General features: G+C 41.5%; 1 protein-coding gene across 1 annotated transcript in view; it reads left to right on the forward strand.

Annotated features, from left to right (window-relative positions):
* Sgcd (sarcoglycan delta) overlaps nt 1-18746 on the forward strand; it is a 425306-nt gene that overhangs the window by 245100 nt on the left and 161460 nt on the right. Inside the window, exons 4-5 of the mRNA XM_021177343.3 lie at nt 7086-7173; nt 14440-14559. Coding sequence (XP_021033002.1) covers nt 7086-7173; nt 14440-14559 — 208 coding nt within the window. The remainder of the gene's footprint in view (nt 1-7085; nt 7174-14439; nt 14560-18746) is intronic.

The raw sequence follows: 18746 nt of genomic DNA on the forward strand, positions 1-18746 counted from the left end.
GCCTTGTAAAACCCAGTTACTGTTAGACTTCTGTTGATTGCTTCATTTATTGACAACAGTTACTCTCTGTTTACTCTTAGTTTGGTTTGAACATTCAGGTATTCAACAAACATTTATTGAAAGCCTAATGGATGCCAGGGATTTACAGGGTACCAGAAGAACTGGCTGTCTCCATGTTACATTGGCATGTGACCATGATGCCTGGAAGGAATTCTTGAAACAGAACAGTTCGTCAGCAGCAAGTGATGATAGAAACGAAGATGCACCCAAATTTGGGCACATAGCAGAGGAGCTGAACTAGAGAGCTGGGCTGGGATAACTTGACTGTTTCCAAGCTTATTTTGAGCAAATGAGTCACAGGATAGCTTCATTATTTAATACCAGAAAGACATTGTAAAACAATAGAAATCTGTCTAAGCATAGTTATAAAGAAATACCCTGAGCAAAATTGAAGAGTTTTTTTTTTTTAATATTTGCTTTTTAAGTGATATCTCCATAAAGTATCTCTTGAAGAATGATGATGTCACAAACATTTGGGACATACAGAAGAAAAACTTATTTATAACCACTTAGAAAAGAGCTAATGACGAATCTAGTTGGCAACCGTACTGTTTTCTTTTCTAGGACATAACAAGATTTTGTATTGTTTCAGTGTTAATTATGAGACTATATTGAATGATAGCTACTGCAAAGGAGCCAATAGTTTCTGACCTCCCTGATTTCTTGTCAGCTGACCAGGGAAGAATAATTATCCTTAAAGAGCTCAGATGAGGGACCAATTATAAGAGTCCCCAGAGATAATTCTAGTATATCTAATAAATACTAGAAAAGTTGGGTAAAGGGAAATTTTCTAACACAAATCAAGCAAAGAGTGGAATCACTTGTCTTTAGTATGATACTGTGCTCACCTGCATAGGGACAGATGTCTCTGCAAGGACTCTTCAGAAATCCTAGAAGTTAGGACTTGCCAACCTAATATAAGACCCACTTTCTTTTAGCTTCATTTGCAGAAAAGCCCTGAAGAGTGTTCACTGTTCCTATTTACCCCACATCTAGACTATTTTACTCACACCTGATATCAATAAAAAACATCTTGCCACAATTACCAGACCAGTGCTGATAGGTTGTTGTTCATTAGAAACCCTCCTTTTCCTCAGCTTAATTCTTGGCCAGTGTCCCTCTTCCCTCTTCAGGATCTCATGAAGAACATCCTGATGCATCTGGTCCCCACATCTCCCAAGTCTCTTTCTAGTTGTTGGCAGTTTCTTGGACATTTTGTTGTGGCGACCTTGAGAATTGTGAGAAGTACCAGTCAGACATTGTCTGAGATGGGCTCTAACTGAGACTTGCCTTCTGAGTACAGGAAGTCATGGATTGAACAAAAGTACCACTGTTGAGTTTGTATGCTGTTCTTCTTACAGTATATCCATGACACCTGCTATCAATATGATTTAGTGCTGTTGATATTCTTGACCTTGGTCACCTGGCTGTCACCCTGTTTATCAGTCTTCTTGGCTCTGAAGAAATCATTATATTCTGTCTGTTTTAAGGATATGTTTCATCTGTGTAAATTATCTGCAATTCACTCTTCACAATTTACTTACCCATTCAGTTGTGCATAGTTATATAGGGGCATGAATATTTATTCTACATTCAGGTTTATAATCCAGTATGACCTTATTTTATTTCTTGGGTTGTTTTAATTTGGTCAGTGCTTTTCAGTGCTCCCATGTCCCTTTGACAGGCTCCCATTATGAAGGTGTTTTGGATTTTGATAGTGTTTTTGAAGATATCCCTTCAGGCATGAGTATTGCTCTAGGCTCAGCTTTTAGATTCCTTGCTTCTGTGTTCCAATCAGCAGTTTCTCTAAGGCAGTTGTTCTCAGCCTGTGGGGGAAGATGCCCTTGATGATCACATATCGGATATCCTTTATAACAGATATTTACATTACGATTCATAATAGTAGCAAAATTAGAGTTATGAAGCAACAATGAAAGAATGTTATGGTTGTGTGTCACCACAACATAAGAAACTGCATTAAAAGGTCATGGCATTAGAAATGTTAAGAACCACTGCTCCAAGGTGTTCTTCTAAGGTAGTTTTCTGCTGTCTTCTTTACTGTGCCAGAATGGTTGTGTACATATTTCATTTCTTTCACTGTATTCCATAGCCTTGAAACTCACTTCATAGATACAGAAGCTGAGACCCAAAAAGAAGTGCTTGACCCAGAGCCACATAGTTATTGAAGAATGGAGACATGATTAAAGTCCAAATCTGTCCCACTCTGAATATAACATTCTACCTTTGTTCCAAGAAGCCAGCATCCCATGATACCTACTTAGCATTAGACAGAAGCAGCTGTGATTCCTCTTGCCTTTGTATGAGGAAGAAAAATCAAAAAGACATCATGACTTTCCTTGGGAGGAATCTCCCCAGTATGATAGCAGCTGGTTCTTTTCCTCTGAACTTCATGCACAGTTCAGAGAGCCTTCGAGAAGTGTGCCAGTGGTTTATGTACTATCTTGTGTTTTCCCTGATATGGTTTTCAGAACAGATTGCTAGCTCCTTACCAGGCAAGGAAAATATACCACAGTACAGGATTATCCAGATAAGAAACACTAGGCTACTACATCCTGTCAAAACAGACTATAGTGATCTGGGTTTGACTCACTGCAAATATTAAAACCTGTGTGTCTCCTACTATGAGAGCCTAAGTCTCCATTAAATTGATACCATATTGTTATTATAGTTATTTGGCATTCACTAGGTCTCCCCCTGGGTTGGGAACTTCTCAAAAATAAAGGTTATTCATATTCTCCAGAGCCTGGTATAGGATCTGACATAAGCCAGGCATCTAATTCATATACAGAGTATATGTAAAATAAGTTCCTGGTATCTAGACTAGCAACTGCCTGCTGTTTACTTACACACAATTTTGACTGACTTTTCTCCTAAGATGGGCATGGTATAAGGTAATTCTACAAACATAAGCCAACAGCTATGAGAACTCACCCTTGCTTTCTTGTAAAAAGTCTTAGGAAGGAATGAAGTCATGTGGCCATTGAGAAGAGAATAAGCAATAACAGACAAAAAAGAATCAGTAACAACTGAACTCTATTAAGTAGGTAATAAAAGGTAGCTGAGACGGCAAAGCTTGTAGCCTTTCAGTAAGAGCAAAAGAGATATGAACCACCTATGGGACAGAGCCCTGGTGAGACTTAGTAGGTGAGTTGTTTATAGGTTTTGAAGTTGGAGTGTACAACAGGGTGACTTATGCCCTAGACATACAAATAGATTAAAAGCCAGTGGAGAAACTCACTGTGCATGCTGGAGAGGAGCCCAAAAGGAGACTGGATAAAGAAGACCAGTTAGGCAGTCATGTGTCCTTAGATCCCACTCTAGAGAAACCAGCAAGACAAGCTCCTCCCCTTCACCTGTTCGAAGACAAAACATTTTCTTTACTTTCTAGAAAATACTTCAAATCAGAGGATCTCTGGCCTCTGGGATACCCAACAAAGTTGGAATCAAGAATGAAGTGGGAAAATCAGAAGGTTTAATTGAAAGTCTGTTTAGTATAGGACAATGGCCCAACCTCCTCTTTCTCTGATAAACACATCTAGGGCAGAGGATATCCCTTGTGATCCTGGATATCAGCTGGTTTTCTGTGTTTCCGTCCAGCTGTGTACAGTGTCAGAGTAAGTCATGCTAGCAAATTAGTTAAGAGATGCCCTCTCACCAAGTCAGATCACCTCTGGTCTGTGTGACTCCCTCCCAGGCTCCAGCCAAAGCTTCCTTGCCTGTATACCTTCTCATACAACAAGGCTATGCATCCCAGTGCTTCCCAGTCAGTTCCACCAACTGGGGACTAAACATTCAAACATGGGGGCCCCCTATGGGGGCCATTCTCATTCTAACTGGCACAGATATGTAGATACAGACCTTGGCTCAGCTGTAAAGAATACATACATCATCATAGTACAAACTAAAAATTGTGCTTTACTCAAAGCTAAGCAGAGCCCATACCACTGGAGAAAGTAAGTGAATAACATCTAAAGTTAATAGCCCCAGAGATAGCAGAAAAGGACATGGTGGGCTACCAGGTGCATAATCCCCGAGGAAACCTGCAGCTGTATTGAAAGCCCTTGCAGGAATGAAAAGACCTGAACTGCTGCTCTTTGCTGTAAGTTTTGCAGATGTGACATTTACCTGTTCTGTTTCAATATAAGAATAAATAATATATTTTTAAACAGATACAATAATTTTAAATGTCAGCAGGAAGGAGCCACTTGGTGTTGAAATGGCCTCTTGCATTCTGTAGTCACCAGAGGACAGGATAAAGTGAATAATGCTCATGCCAGTGACCCCCAAGACATCAAGAAAAGATTACAATGTATTCTTTGAGTCTGCTTGAGAGAACTGGAGGTATGAGGAACTATTCTCTATCAAAGTTTCTCTGTGTTACAAATTCTAGCACAAATGATGTTTTTTAGCATCCTTTCCATACCTTGAAGTCTGTACCCCACATCCAGAAGGACAGGTTGGTTGGCCACAGTCTGACTCTGTGCTCTGGGCTACCAGATGAGTTTGCAGATTGTTTTATGCCAATCCATCTGAGTAACTGGATTCCTTGTCCTTCTAGGTCACCTTCAGGTCAGCTTGAGGGTAACAGTAGTGAGTGGGACAGTGCAGGGAACACAAAGAAGCACAGAGGTCACACATGATCTTGTCTTACAACTCCTCACTTGTTCTGATACATCAGAGGTCTTGGGAATGCTTACATGGCTGACATTTTCCTGGTTCCAGTCAGAAGCAATCAGAGAACAAAATGAAATTCACAGGTACCCTGTTGCCATGTGACAGTCTTCCCCTTTGTGTATCCTCTCATGCCTTTTCCCCAGTAGCCTTTCTATTACTGGACGGCCATAAGAAAGAGCACTGGGCAAGAATGAAGCTCTTTGTTTAAACTCTAAAGATTCCATTTTCCAAGATGCCAGCCTGTTTTAACCATTAATGCTAAAGTATAGTATTTTGATATGTTGGTAAAAAAGAAACAGGCAAGCAAAATGACTCATATTGTAAAAGTTTCTATCACTAAGCCTAACCACCTGAATTTGATCCTTGGAACCCACATGATGAGAGGAGAGAACTGACTTGTGTAAGTTTTCCTCTGGCCTCCACATGTGCGCACACATGCGCACACACATACACATATGAATAAATAAATCACAGGGAACCGTCTCTAGACATAAAACTATAGGCAGTGAAGGAATTCTGGGAGCAGGACAATAAGTCTCCCAAAGGGAGGATCCCTAAAGTTGGTTATTCAATGCCAAATGAACAGCCTTGAAATCATACGTATATATGAATGATTAGTACCATGGTGACATTTTCTTGGCATACACCCATGCCTCCTTGTGCATGTCCTTTTGAAGATTGACTGTATACCAAGATGGCGCAGACATTAACAGTTTCGACAGAGATCATGCATCCCATGAGGTTTAGGATCAGGCTTGTCCAAGAGGAAGCACATCATCACCATCCCCTGTTCCGTATTTCATTCTAAAGGGAACAGGTAGCACAGTATGAAAGATGGATATGGGGACCTGTGTGATAAAGGGGACAGTAGACAGTAGCCTAGATTACTTGGAAGAAAAGAGCCCTAGAAATAAGAAAAAGACAAATGGACTAGCAGAGATCTACCTGGGGATGTTGTCTCTCCTGGGTTCTTTATGCATGTGCTGTCAGCCTTCCACAGAGGATTCACCTGACTGGCAGGTATTCATCCTGCTTTTCTAATGTTCTCTTTGGAAGCTGCATGGTTCCTTTGGAGAAACTGTGAACTAGAAGGGACAAGGCTGGGAGATGATCAGATGCTTCTGTGCTCCAAGGCTCTCCTATCCACAGGAAGATACAAAAAAAGCTCAGCTATCTTTTATTCAATTGTGTGTAGGTGAGAGACAGGTCGAGTTTTGGATGTCTGACTCTTTGGAGGAGATCTATGTTGACTGTGTACCCATCACCATACAACTGGACCTCTAAATCAAAGATGCATTGCTGTAGAAGGACCTCAATTGGGTCCTCGATCCCTTGGCATGGAGGGTGACAAACAGACGTGGACACAAGGGAGTGCTGTATCTGGATGTAATTTGTCTCAAAGCAGCACCAGTCTTATAAGTGACTTTTACACAAAACAGAGGAATGCATACAAAAAGCTAACAGGAATCAATTGGGATAAAAATCAATATTAACAACTGGGATCAAAAGCAGCCCCACCTAAGGTCAGCTTAATCTGAGAAGCCAGGGGCAAGGACTTCATACCCTTGCCATAGTTCCAATTCTAGTCCACCTTCCCCCAGGCCATTGTAAATTCCTGTTTATGGGTGTAACTCAGCTATCTATAGTTCTAAGTATTTACTCTAGTTCCTTCTTAAACCATAGCCTTCTTTCTTCCTCGGTAATTATAAATTCTTGCATATGAGAGTAACTCGGCTATTAATTCTAAGTGATTGTGTGGGCGGACTTTCTACTAATAAGTAATATAGTCTGCCATACATAACTATAATAAGAATTCTAAACTTATTTGCTAAGCTTGCCCTGAGATTTCTAACTCTATGTAGTATATAGTAATGCCTGATTTCTTTCACTATCTTACAATACTAGAGGCAATTCTGAATGTCACTGAATCGGCAACATTCTTACTGAATTCCAAACCCAGGGTCAGCTCAAGGACTACCTAGGGCATTGGTGAAGGCCAGGAAGCAAAGTTCAATTTTGCTTAGGTATTTGGCAAGTCGTTGCTTGGAGACACCTATAATAAAACAATACTGAGGGAAAGCACACAGATCCATTCACCCACTAAAGCAAGGACATTATTGGAGCATTCGTCATACAGGATGCCACGGTTTCAGGAGACTAAGTTTCTGTGAACTTTTTGTCTCAGAACTGCGTCCAGGTTTTTGGGCCCATCACTCAGGTCACTATTGGACTGGATGTAGGCAGGTCAGCCCTTTGGAGAGTTAGTATTAGAGTTCCTTCATTGTAGCATTCTGCCACCTTCATGATCGTCTTCTGTTTTCTTATTACAGGGTAATGCCCTATACTTCAAATCTGCCAGGAACGTGACAGTGAACATTCTCAATGATCAGACAAAAGTGCTGACTCAGCTGGTGACAGGTAAGAGAAGAACAAATAGACAAATGGCTGGTCCATCCGCACCCAGACAAAGCATATTTTACTGTCCTGTGAAATACCACCTGAACCTGAACAAGGCTGTGCTGGCTATTTACAGTGTAGAGAAAGAAAACTCAGCTTGTACCCTCTGAGTCTACCAAAAGATACTGTCTTATCTATTTACATGTTTAATTTACCAAATGCCATGACACTGGATTTTGTGGAAAAGCTGCTTTTAGTAGTTCATGGCCCCTAAACATGAGCCAGCTGCCTCAATCAAGGAAAAAAGAAACCCTCTTAAATTTTGTTCATTTTAGAGAATTTTATACATGTATACAATGAAGTGTGATCATAATATACCCCTCAATTTCCTCCCTCCAGCTCTCCCCAGCACAGCCTTTCCCAACTTAATGTCTTTTTATCTTAATAACCTACTAATTTCAGTTAGTTATGCCCATACATGCACAGGTATGGGAATATTCAGTAGGCTATGAAAAACATACTAGTTAGTGGCCACATCCTCAAGAAAGAATAATTTTCTCTTCCCCCAGCAACTATCCATTGTCGGTAGCTCCTTGGTAAGGAGTGGGCCCTGGAGACTGTCTACTTCAACGAAGCTGGGATTTGGGCTGCTTTGATCTTATAGTATATATATATATATATATATATATATATATATATATATATATATGTGTGTGTGTGTGTGTGTGTGTGTGTGTGTGTGTGTCTGTGTGTGTGTGTGTGTGTCTGTGTGTGTCTGTGTGTGTCTGTCTGTCTGTGTGTGTGTATGTGTGGGTATGTGCATGCATGTGTGTGTGCATGCATGTGTGTGTATGTGTGTGTGCATTCATGTTTGTGTGTGTACATGTGTGTGTGTTTATGCATGTGTGCATGTGTGTGTATGTGTGTGTATGCATGCATGTGTGTATGTGCATGTGTGTGTATGTATGTGTGTGTGTGTGTGCATGCATGTGTGTGTGCATGTGTATAGGTGTGCATGCATGTGTGTATGGGTATGTGTGTATGTATGTGTGTGCATGCATATGTGTGTGCATGTGTATGTGTGCATGCATGTGTGTGTATGTGTGTGTGTATGTATGTATGTGTGTGCATACATGTGTGTGTGCATGTGTGTGTGTGTGTGTGTGTGTGTGTGTGTGTGTGTGTATCATTTAGGGCTGAGCACTCAGCCTCTTTCCTTAGTACGTTTTTGACCAGTGATGTATCTCTCCATTACTGGGTTTCCATGACAAAAAAAAAAAAAAAAAAAAGTTCTCTGGCTAAGCATAAGAGCAGTCTGGATCTGTGGGCATAAGATAAATATTTAGAAGGTACTTTGATCACATGATTGATCACATGACCCTGTATGCTTCAATGCTGATCTACCAAGAAGGAATTTAATGCCTGGTACTGTAATCTGAGCCAAAAGCCCATGGCTTTGGGGGTTATATAGGCCTTAAGATGGAACTTGCCATTTTTAATTTGGGCAAATAGTCATGCTGTTCCATTTCAACAGGAGAGGAAAGTCCAGCTGTACTCAACTAAGGAGAGCAGAGGATGTTTTGTGTGTGTGTGTGTGTGTGTGGTATATTTAAATAAATGATTATATGTATATGTCCATGTGTGTATTTACATGTACCCATATATGTGTATGAAGGGCAGAAGTTGACATCAGTTGTCTCTCTCCATCACTCTACACCTTATTTTTTGAGCAGCATCACTCACTGAGGCCAAAGGATACCTTTCGGTTAGACTGGCTGGCCAATTAATAAGAAATTTTTGATTATCTCTACCTACCTCTCTACCCCTCTTTTCCCCATCCTTCTAGCAGTACGGTTGCAGACACAGCTAACATGTCCAGCTTTTTTACATGGGACTTGGGCATCCAAACTCAGGTCCTCAATGCTTGCACAGCAGGAACTTTATTATCTGAGCCATCTCCCTAGCTCCTGTAAAAGGGATTTTAATGATCGCTTCATCTTATTTGCTATACTTGTGGTCTTTGATCGTAACTCATCTGTAAGCTGCAGATGTGTCCACAGGCTGTGCACGTGTGGTTCATTTTAGTACAGAAGATCTGTTCCTAACAGCTGTGCGTAATACCCACTAGGTTCTAAGCTTTTCATTCTAACAGTTTAAGCAAGGATTGGTTGTTCTTAAAAATGGCTCCACTAGTAAGCATGGGACTCCTAGACATGGTCATGTGTTGAGCCATGTGATCAATACACCCTCTGTATGTTTACTAGACAAGGTCATGTGTTGTGCCGTGTAATCAATACACTCTCTGTATGTATACAGAGGTGATAGACAGAGAGGCATTGTATACCCCACTGAGGAAGAAGACGTTGTGGGTCTGAATGACATTGTTAGACCTCCAGAAGAAAATGTCATTTGATTTCAGAGCTGAAAGGAAAACACCCAGATAGACATTTTGAGAGGACAGCAACCCAAATACACTCCAGACATTACTGTTACTAGAGTCTCCAGGGCCCTACTAATAACCGAGTCCCCGGGAAGCAGGTGCCTTTGCACACAGAACCCTGTTTCCCTTCCCTGAACAAAGCTGCATTTGGGTGTCAGGAGTACGTAGCCCTGAAGTGGACTGGTCATACACAGCTGAGAAGCTCGTGGGTCTGTGGAAACGCTGCCCAACAGTGATCCACAAACACAGTTACAGCAAGCATCTGGAAGATAGGCTTTGTTTGTGTAACATCTGGCCTCCAATCACCAGTGCTAAATAATTAAATAAACAGCCCCAGTAAGCAGTGATTTAAGCAGCATGTGTGAGAACTGCCTCCAGGAGAGAGATAAATTCAACAGCCAACTCTCAGATCTCAAGGCTCAAAAGGAACTTATCTAGAGTGTTGATGAGTTTTCATTTGTGGGAGATTTGGTTTACTTGAAAGACAGTTTTGATAAAGCTGAGAATGACCACTACTCCACTAAAGAGAACCTTCCTCCCTTTCCTCTCTTTTCTCTCGTCATCTTCCTTTTCCTTGAAACCTCCCCTCCCCCTCTCCATATCCATCTTCCCCTCCTCTTCCTTTCATTCCCCCTCTCTTCTTTCCTTGCTCCATCTATTCTCCATGTTCTTCTTCCTCCCTATTTCCCTTTCCCTTACTCACTTCTTACCACTCTTTCTCTCCATTACCTTCCCCCTCTCTCTTCCCCTACCCCCTGGATCCTCTGGTCTCCTCCTCTTCCCATCTCCTCTCTCCTCCACTCTTTCTTCTCTCGCTTTCCAATAGTCTTTGTCTTTTGATCTCCCATTCCTAAATTAGTGCCTCTTAGGAGCTGGAAGACAGCAATCCCGACTCTTAAAATGAGGTGCAAGAAAAACTAATGCTGAGGACAAAAGGTTAAACATAATGCCTTCTAATTCTTATTACATGGGATGTGCAATTCTACAAAGGAAATATCGCATGTCTCCCAAGCAATGCAATCCCAAGGATTCCAAAGCTCTCGTGTTTGTTTGCCTTGGAAATATCTCAAAAGTCCACCGGAAAGCCTGATGTTCCAAGTTTAGGTCATCTTTTTTTGCATGAGGCATTACTTTCAGAGGTAGAGCTAAAGCCAGGCGACTGATTCATTTCCACTCATAGTGTTGCTGACTGAGTATCTAAGTACAGTCCATATTGGGAGCCCTGAACCCTATAAGGAAAACAGCTTTAAGGGGAGAAAAAGAGTCCTAGTACCAAAGGAAAAACTGGGATAATAAGCACCAGGCCTTTCCTGTCTCCACATTCCTGGTGGCCACTTGTGGTTTTGTTTTCTCTTCCCAATTGGGGAGAAGAGACTGAAGAGTCAGTTCACACATAGTCTGCCACCCATAGAAAGTACTAACTGAAGATGAGTTTAACCTCAGAAGTCATATTTTTCTAGACCCAAAAGAGCTGTAGATTTACTGCGGGGCTTCTAGGATAGACTCCAAGTTCACCAGCATTTCACTCTAGGGGCATGTTTAAAGATTCCAGCCATGCCTTGGGAATTTTGGCATCCTAGGTAAAGCCAACAAAGGACAAAGCTGTCTGCTTCAACTAGCCAATATTCACTATGAGGGTTTTGGCTAAATCTTTGTTTTGCCATGTTTTATGTTGGCAACTGGTTCTGGCCCTTGAATTCTCTTTTGTATTTTGTGGTTCTCTGAAAAGGAAGATGACTTAATTGTGCTTTGTATGCTCCAATTGTTGTGGTCTCTTTCAGGATAACTCCCTGATAACTCTCATACACTGTTCAAGGCTCCAGAGTGAGCTCAGACTATACCCAGGAAACCTGGAGCCAAGTCTGACAGTCTTGCCAGGTTCATGGATGTGGAGCTTAAGCATTTGTCTCCCACTGTCGTCCTTCCACGTGACTAGGTCTAACATGGGCAAACTGCCCTGGCCCCATGTCTATCTGAGGTTGTTCATTCATTTATTATTAGCATATTGTCTCTTCATCTCTAATTTTCTTCCCATCAAACAGTTATCCTTCTAGAATTGTTGAACAATATAGATTTCACTTAAAATTTTAATGGCATCAATTAGATAGCTACATCTTAACTTTCATGGGAATACCTACACTAAATCTTTGGCACATTGCTGTTCTTCAAGATTTCCTTGAGTTCTTTGTCTCTGACATCTACATTTCCTCTTCCTCAGAAGTGATATCTCCTTGATGTTCTGAGTGTGTTGACTCCAGCTCTCTTCACCTTCGTAAACAGGCAGATATACTTTGTGTTCCGTATAGCACTGGGAGAGTGCTTTGTGTTCCACGCTCAGATTCCCTTGCTCCCAAAGTGACCTTGAGGAGGCCCTAGGCTCACAATGCTTGTTTTCTTTCTGTGCAACCAGACAAGAGCTTCTCCAGGGCTCACAATGCTTCTAGATTCTGTATGATCTCTGCTGCTTCAGTCTCTGGCTCATGAAAGAACCTTTCCTACACACATTTTTCATGTTAGAGGGTAAATATGAATGGTCTGACAGGGGAGGAAGAGGTATGCTAAATGGTTGTGAGTAAGTGAATGATCAAACTATATGAAGAGACACACATTATTAATAATGCTCAACACCGTGTAATCATCTCAGTAGAAGAATCCTGATGGCAAGGACAAAGGTGACCATACTGCCCACCAGAGCAATCAGTACAGATCACAGCATTTTTTTCAGCTCAGAAGATTTTTTGTTTTGCTTTTATTTTTGTCTTGTTTTTATACACTTGACATCATTTGATCTTTGAAGCCTTTCTTTGAGGTCCATAGAGAAGATGGTAATAGTTTTGCATACACAGAAACAGAAAGATAAATAACTAGCTTACAAGCACATTGCTGATAAGAGAGAGTGGGCTTTTGTCTCTAAGTCCTATACTTGTGGGGAAAAAAAGTCATCCCAGATATAGAAGGAGCTGGTCTGGTTCTAATATCCAGGCCTCTACATAAACTTAAGTAAAGCATCCCTTAAGGGACGATAATGGATGGAGCCATCAAAACACATACATACAGACAGGGAGAATATAAAAATATATATGCAAACATTTGTGCATGAATATATAAGTGCACATGCATGCACACACAAACACACACACACACACACAAATCTCTAACCATCTCTAACCATAGACAAAAGCATCAGCTTTCTCCAGATCACAAGGCATCCCCCAAACACACACACACACACACATACACACACACATACACACACACACACACACACACACACACACACAGAGAGAGAGAGAGAGAGAAAGAGAGAGAGAGAGAGATCCCCATCACAGGTGAAATCATTGCCTGCTGTTTACTCAACACTATTATTGGCATTTTGCACAGTTCTTTCCTACTTCTAGGTAAGAGCTATTGAGATAGCCAATCACAAAATTACTTCCACACCCTGAAAATACTTGATCTAAATCTTGCTTTCTTAGTGCCTAACCTTCATCCCCCAAATAGACAGAATTGACCTTAGATCCCACAGCAAGTCCTTACTGCAGGTTCTGTTCCTATGCCAGTGTTTGTCTGTGACATGCTTTCTTGACCCCTGCAATGGCTAACCTCTCCCCTCTGAAGGTATGTTCCCATTGGTCCTCTCATAGCTATTTATTTTAAACAATGGTCTCTTGAAATTTTCCTAAAAGGAAACAAACAAAAATCAATGTTGGAATCTAACTGGGTTCCTTGGGAAGATATTGTTGACTTTACCTGCAAATATTTCTAGACCAAAAGATAGACTCTATTTAATCAGACCTGAATTCAAATAAGGATGACCTTACCCCTGGCTACTCAGATGCTTTCGTGTAAACCAACTTTTGGAAGTCACCTGAAACAAAAGTGCTAAGGAAAGCCCCAGCTCAGATAGACAAAGACTCCTGTCAGGACTTCAGATATTTTAACTAGTCTTGCTTTCTTGCTAAATCTCTTGAGTTTTCTGGTGCATTTATAAATTGAATCAGGCTGGAAAGATGGCTCAGTAGTTAAGAGCACTGATTGCTCTTCCAGAGGTCTTAAATTCCATTCCCAGCAACCACATGGTGGCTCACTAACATCTGTCATGGGACCTGATACTCAGCCCTGGTGTGCATGAAGTCAGAACACTCATATACATAAAATACATGAATCAAGAAATTGAATCTGTGTGAGTCTGGCTCCATCAGGATACAGGCACAATGGGTCCAGGGCATGTACTTATACACTGGTGTAGACAGCCTGTATTCAAGAACAGCATTTCATATCACACAATAAACTCAAAGGATATTTTCATTAAATTAATCCCTATTATAAGAGACTTAACTTGTAGGGGGACTAATTATAATAAATTATAGCCATTTCTGCTTGGAAATTAACTGTCTACTAAGAAAATCAATTTGTCTTCATGTCAGCCATTAGGTCAGGGGCATAAACAGATATATTTCAGCTGAACTCCCAGGAGCCCTTTATGATATTTACAATTGACTGAAGATGGTTAGTTTCCACAAGAGATGACGATACTCTGAATCACGACACTTTTGATCAAAAGCCCCCAAATGTTTGACACTAATTTGACACTAGCAGAGAGAAATTTCATTCAAGCGTTACTCTTTAAGAAGAATAAGGTGACCTCTGAAACCACATCCCAGGACCTCGTGATTAAAAGCAATTGGCAAGATGAGATGCAGTCAAGACACTAATTTCCATGTCCAACTTCAGAAAACCGATCCACTTAGCATTAAAATCAGACACAATCCCTATGGAAAGCATTTGTAGTGATGTGCGACAAGGCTAATGTATTCCTCCTCTCTTTCTTTCTTTCTCTCTTTTAGGTCCGAAGGCTGTGGAAGCATATGGCAAAAGGTTTGAAGTAAAAACTGTTTCTGGAAAATTGCTCTTTTCTGCGGATGACAGTGAAGTGGTCGTGGGAGCTGAGAGATTGAGAGTCTTAGGTGAGGGGTTTTTAAACATGCAATTGGCTGGGTGACACCATCTACATTTTCAAGGGAAAATAACATGGTGCCATCTTTTGCAGGCCTGTGACCTCCCCCAATGGAAACATGAAAGTTCTAATCCTCTAATATGACAATGCTTGTAGACTTAGACCTTTATCAGGATATTTGTCCCTGAAGTTGGTTGAAGTTTTTAATCAGTAATGTGAGGTCCCTTATAAGGAAATGAAGAAGACTGGTAATTTGGTAGTTCGTGCTCCCTCCTCCCCCTCCCCTCTCCTGCCCTGCCCTCCCCTCCCCTCTCTTCCCCTCTCCTCTCTTTCCATCTTCTTTCCACTCTCTGTTCTCTCCTCCTCTTATCTCTTCCTCTTCTTCCCTCCTCTTTTCCCTCCCTCCTCCCCTTCTACATCTTTGTCCCTTCACCTTTCTCTCCCTTCTCCCCTCCTTTCTAATTTGTGTCTCTCCTCCCCCCGCCTTTCCCTCCCCTCTTCATCTATGTCCCTTGTTCCCTCTCTTCCCTCACATATAAACTCTAAGGAGAAGTTGGCAGTCTATCTAGAAGAGAGCCCTCCTCAGATACCAACCAGAATGACATAGGATTTTAAATTTCTAGCTTCCAAAACTGTATGTGGAGGGGGTGGGTCTAGTTTTAAGGCATATAATCTCTAGGATATTGCTATAGGAGCTTAAACACAAGCAAGTTGTGTGTCATAGTGTAAATGAGGCCACTTTCCTAGGTTCTTTTAAAGCAAGGCAGTTTGACCTGCATGGACTCTGAATCCCCAAAGAGCTTGGCTCACACTATGAAGTCATTTGGGTTTGCATTTCAACCACTATCTTTGGGTTTCACAGTGTGCACATGTAAGGAAGTTTCATGTAGAACATACTTTTCTCACAAACCATCAGGCTGCTTGAGGCATGATGAAGTGAATTCTCAACCTTTTGCAAATAAAAAAATAATCCAAGAAGGTTGTTTTGTTTTTTTGTTTGTTTTTTGTTTGTTTGTTTGTTTTTGTTTTTTAAGTTTAGGCTTAAAGATCTAACCATAGTTAACTGAATTCGAAGCTCTGGTATTTAAGTTTGAGTAGTCAATCTTCAGTATACTTACAATCCAGGAATCGTAGTTCACATCATTGACCCTAGGACTCACAAAGCAGGAGTACTACTGTAAACCTGAAGCTACACAGTGAGCTCTAGGCCCTTCTGAGCTACAGAGTAAGGTTCTGAATCACAGAGTGAAATAAAGAAAGTCAGGGAAGCAGTGGAGGTAGAAAGACAGAATGAAATGAAAGAATTTTCTTTTAACTTTTTGTAAAGATTTAGTGTGTGTGTGTGTTTCCTACGTGTATATATGTGTACCATGTGTATGCCTAGTGTCCTTGGAGGTCAGAAGACTTCCTCTGATCCCCCAGAACTTGAGTTGTACATTTTTTAAGTTGCCAGGTGGGTGTTGGGAACTAAATGGCGGCCCTCTGTAAGAGCAGTAATTGCAACTAATGGCTGAGCCATCTCTCCATCCCTGTGTTTTAAATGTAAAGTTGAGCAAGTTTCTGTGCTCCAGCTGCTGAATTAATGAATCTGAGCGCACTACTAGTGTCTTCCAAGGTTGCCCAGTGAAACGGACCAGTGTGGTGGTTGGACTTGTACTACCGGAACAGACCTAGCTTTTAATTGCTGATATTCCACCCTGAGGTGTCTGGTTTGGGGCAGGTTACTGACATCGTTGAACCATTTTTCTTTCTCTTCTCAGGATAAGAATACCCACAATCTAAAATTATAGAGTTAACAAAAACCATGTTCCAGGCACTTGCTTCAGTATCCTGTGCAAAATGGCATTCCATCAGTGGCGGCATGCCCCAGCTACTGTTGGCACTGTTTCTTCTCCTGCTTTTCTCCTTAAGGTTCACTGAAGCACAGAAATTCAAAGCTTGAGCTCTAAGATAACCCCACTATTATTTGTAACCCATATCTTTCCTACACTAGTTAAGGTATCTGACCTCTTGGTGCCTATTTATTTGTGAAACAGCTGTCACTGAAGTGTCTTCTTCCCAGCATGATGGAAAGGTTGAGCAAAGTGGTCTATAGAGAGTGGTAAGTTGGCTAACATGCTAGGGGCTCAGCCAGTACTAGTCAGTCCTGAGTTATGATTACAAGCTCTTTTTATTATAAGTTACCAATTGTTCTCTGTACTGTTTTTTAATTGTCCTTTACATCTTTTTCCAACTCCATCTCTTCTGTACTTATGCCTTTCATTCTGCCCTCAGTAAGACTCCTAAGTATGCTAGTCTGTTCTCTCCTCTCCTCTCCTCTCCTCTCCTCTCCTCTCCTCTCCTCTCCTCTCCTCTCCTCTCCTCTCCTCTCCTCTCCTCTCCTCTCCTCTCCTCTCCTCTCCTCTCCTTTCTCCTCCCCTCCCCCTCCTCTCCTCTCCTCTCTCCTCCCCTCCCTTTCCCCTCCCCTCCCCTCTCCTCCTTCCCTCCCACTCTCCTCCTCCCCTCCCCCTCTCCTCCTCTCTCCTCCCCTCCATTCCCCTAATCTCTCCTATCCTCTCCTTCCATCCTTCCATCCCTCCCTCCCTCCGTTTATACACACCCATATATAAATTCTTGCTAAATAACTTTTAAATTTCTATCCATGGCTTTACACTTTTTTCTTCCTGTGGATATCAAATATAGTATGTTTTGCACGAATATCATAAGATAAAACACACACACACATTACTACATTACTACTCAACCTTAGTCTTTCTAGTCTACTTGGGCCCGTCACTATGTCTTGACAGAAGATATAAGTGACAATCCTTAAGGGGTCAAGTGGGACTGAGAACACAGGGCACGCAGGTGCTGAGGCAAAAGGCCAGTTTAGCTCCTGATCAGGCCGTTACCTATAAAGTGAGCCAGTTGCCTTTTCTTCTTGAGGGGCTTCCTTTCACATCTGTAGAATGGGAACTACCCACAGAATAGGTTTTCAGTCCTTTTCCACTGCCTGAAAATTAAAACAAAGTTCAAAACTACATAGTCCCAATACACATAATAGCTGAGAGGCCAAGACTGCCTTGGAATGTGAGTGAGGGTTGAAAATGGATCCGACGCTGGAGTCTTAGCTGCATAGTCTGGTTATTTACACACCGGTGCCCTCTGGGATACACTAGGCTATGTCAAGTTGACACTAAGAAGGTAAGCAGCAGGTTTAAGCCAGATCTTGGTAACAAACATGGTCCGAAGTTACATTTGGGACTTGGGAAGTTTGAAGAGCTGAGCACATTGAACTCTTTGTGAAAGCCTTCTGGATAGATAATCATTTTGTAAGAAGCCTGTGAGCCATTTGACTCGGGTCAGCACCACACAGTGCACATTAGTATGTATGTATGTATGTATATGTATATATATATATATATATATATATATATATATATATATATATATATATATATACTTTGAAATTAAATTATCCTGCTTTGGTCTCCCAAAGTACAAGCTAGGATTGTGGACAGGCTTGACCACACGTGGCTTCCTCCTTCTCTTACCTTGATCTTTCTCTTTGTGAGGTGAACAACATCTTCTCACCCATCTTGCAGGTGGCAGAATTGAGCTGAGCCATATCTGAGGGGAGCATAGTAGGACTTGGAGAGCCAGTTTCCCCTGCCTGCTGTATTATCATCAGTGTATATCACTTTAAACCACAGTTCTTTTTTTTTTTTTTAGTCAAATAACCCAAGTTTATATTTTTAGATTCAAGCTATTTTCAAATCAGTTTAATATGTATTTGGAAAACTTTTCTTTTTTTATATTTTTTATTACATCTTTTCCTCAATTACATTTCCAATGCTATCCCAAAAGTCCCCCATACCCTCCCCCCCCACTTCCCTACCCACCCATTCCCATTTTTTTGGCCCTGGCATTCCCCTGTACTGGGGCATATAAAGTTTGCATGTCCAATGGGCCTCTCTTTCCAGTGATGGCCTACTAGGCCATCTTTTGATACATATGCAGCTAGAGTCAAGAGCTCCTGGGTACTGGTTAGTTCATAATGTTATTCCACCCATAGGGTTGCGGATCCCTTCAGCTCCTTGGGTACTTTCTCCAGCTCCTCCATTGGGGGCCCTGTGATCCATTCACTAGCTGACTGTGAGCATCCACTTCTGTGTTTGCCAGGCCCGGGCATAGTCTCACAAGAGACAGCTATATCTG

The sequence above is a fragment of the Mus caroli genome, unplaced genomic scaffold, assembly GCF_978045245.1.
Source record: "Mus caroli unplaced genomic scaffold, Mus_caroli_1 scaffold_13, whole genome shotgun sequence".
Classification (NCBI taxonomy): Eukaryota; Metazoa; Chordata; class Mammalia; order Rodentia; family Muridae; genus Mus; species Mus caroli.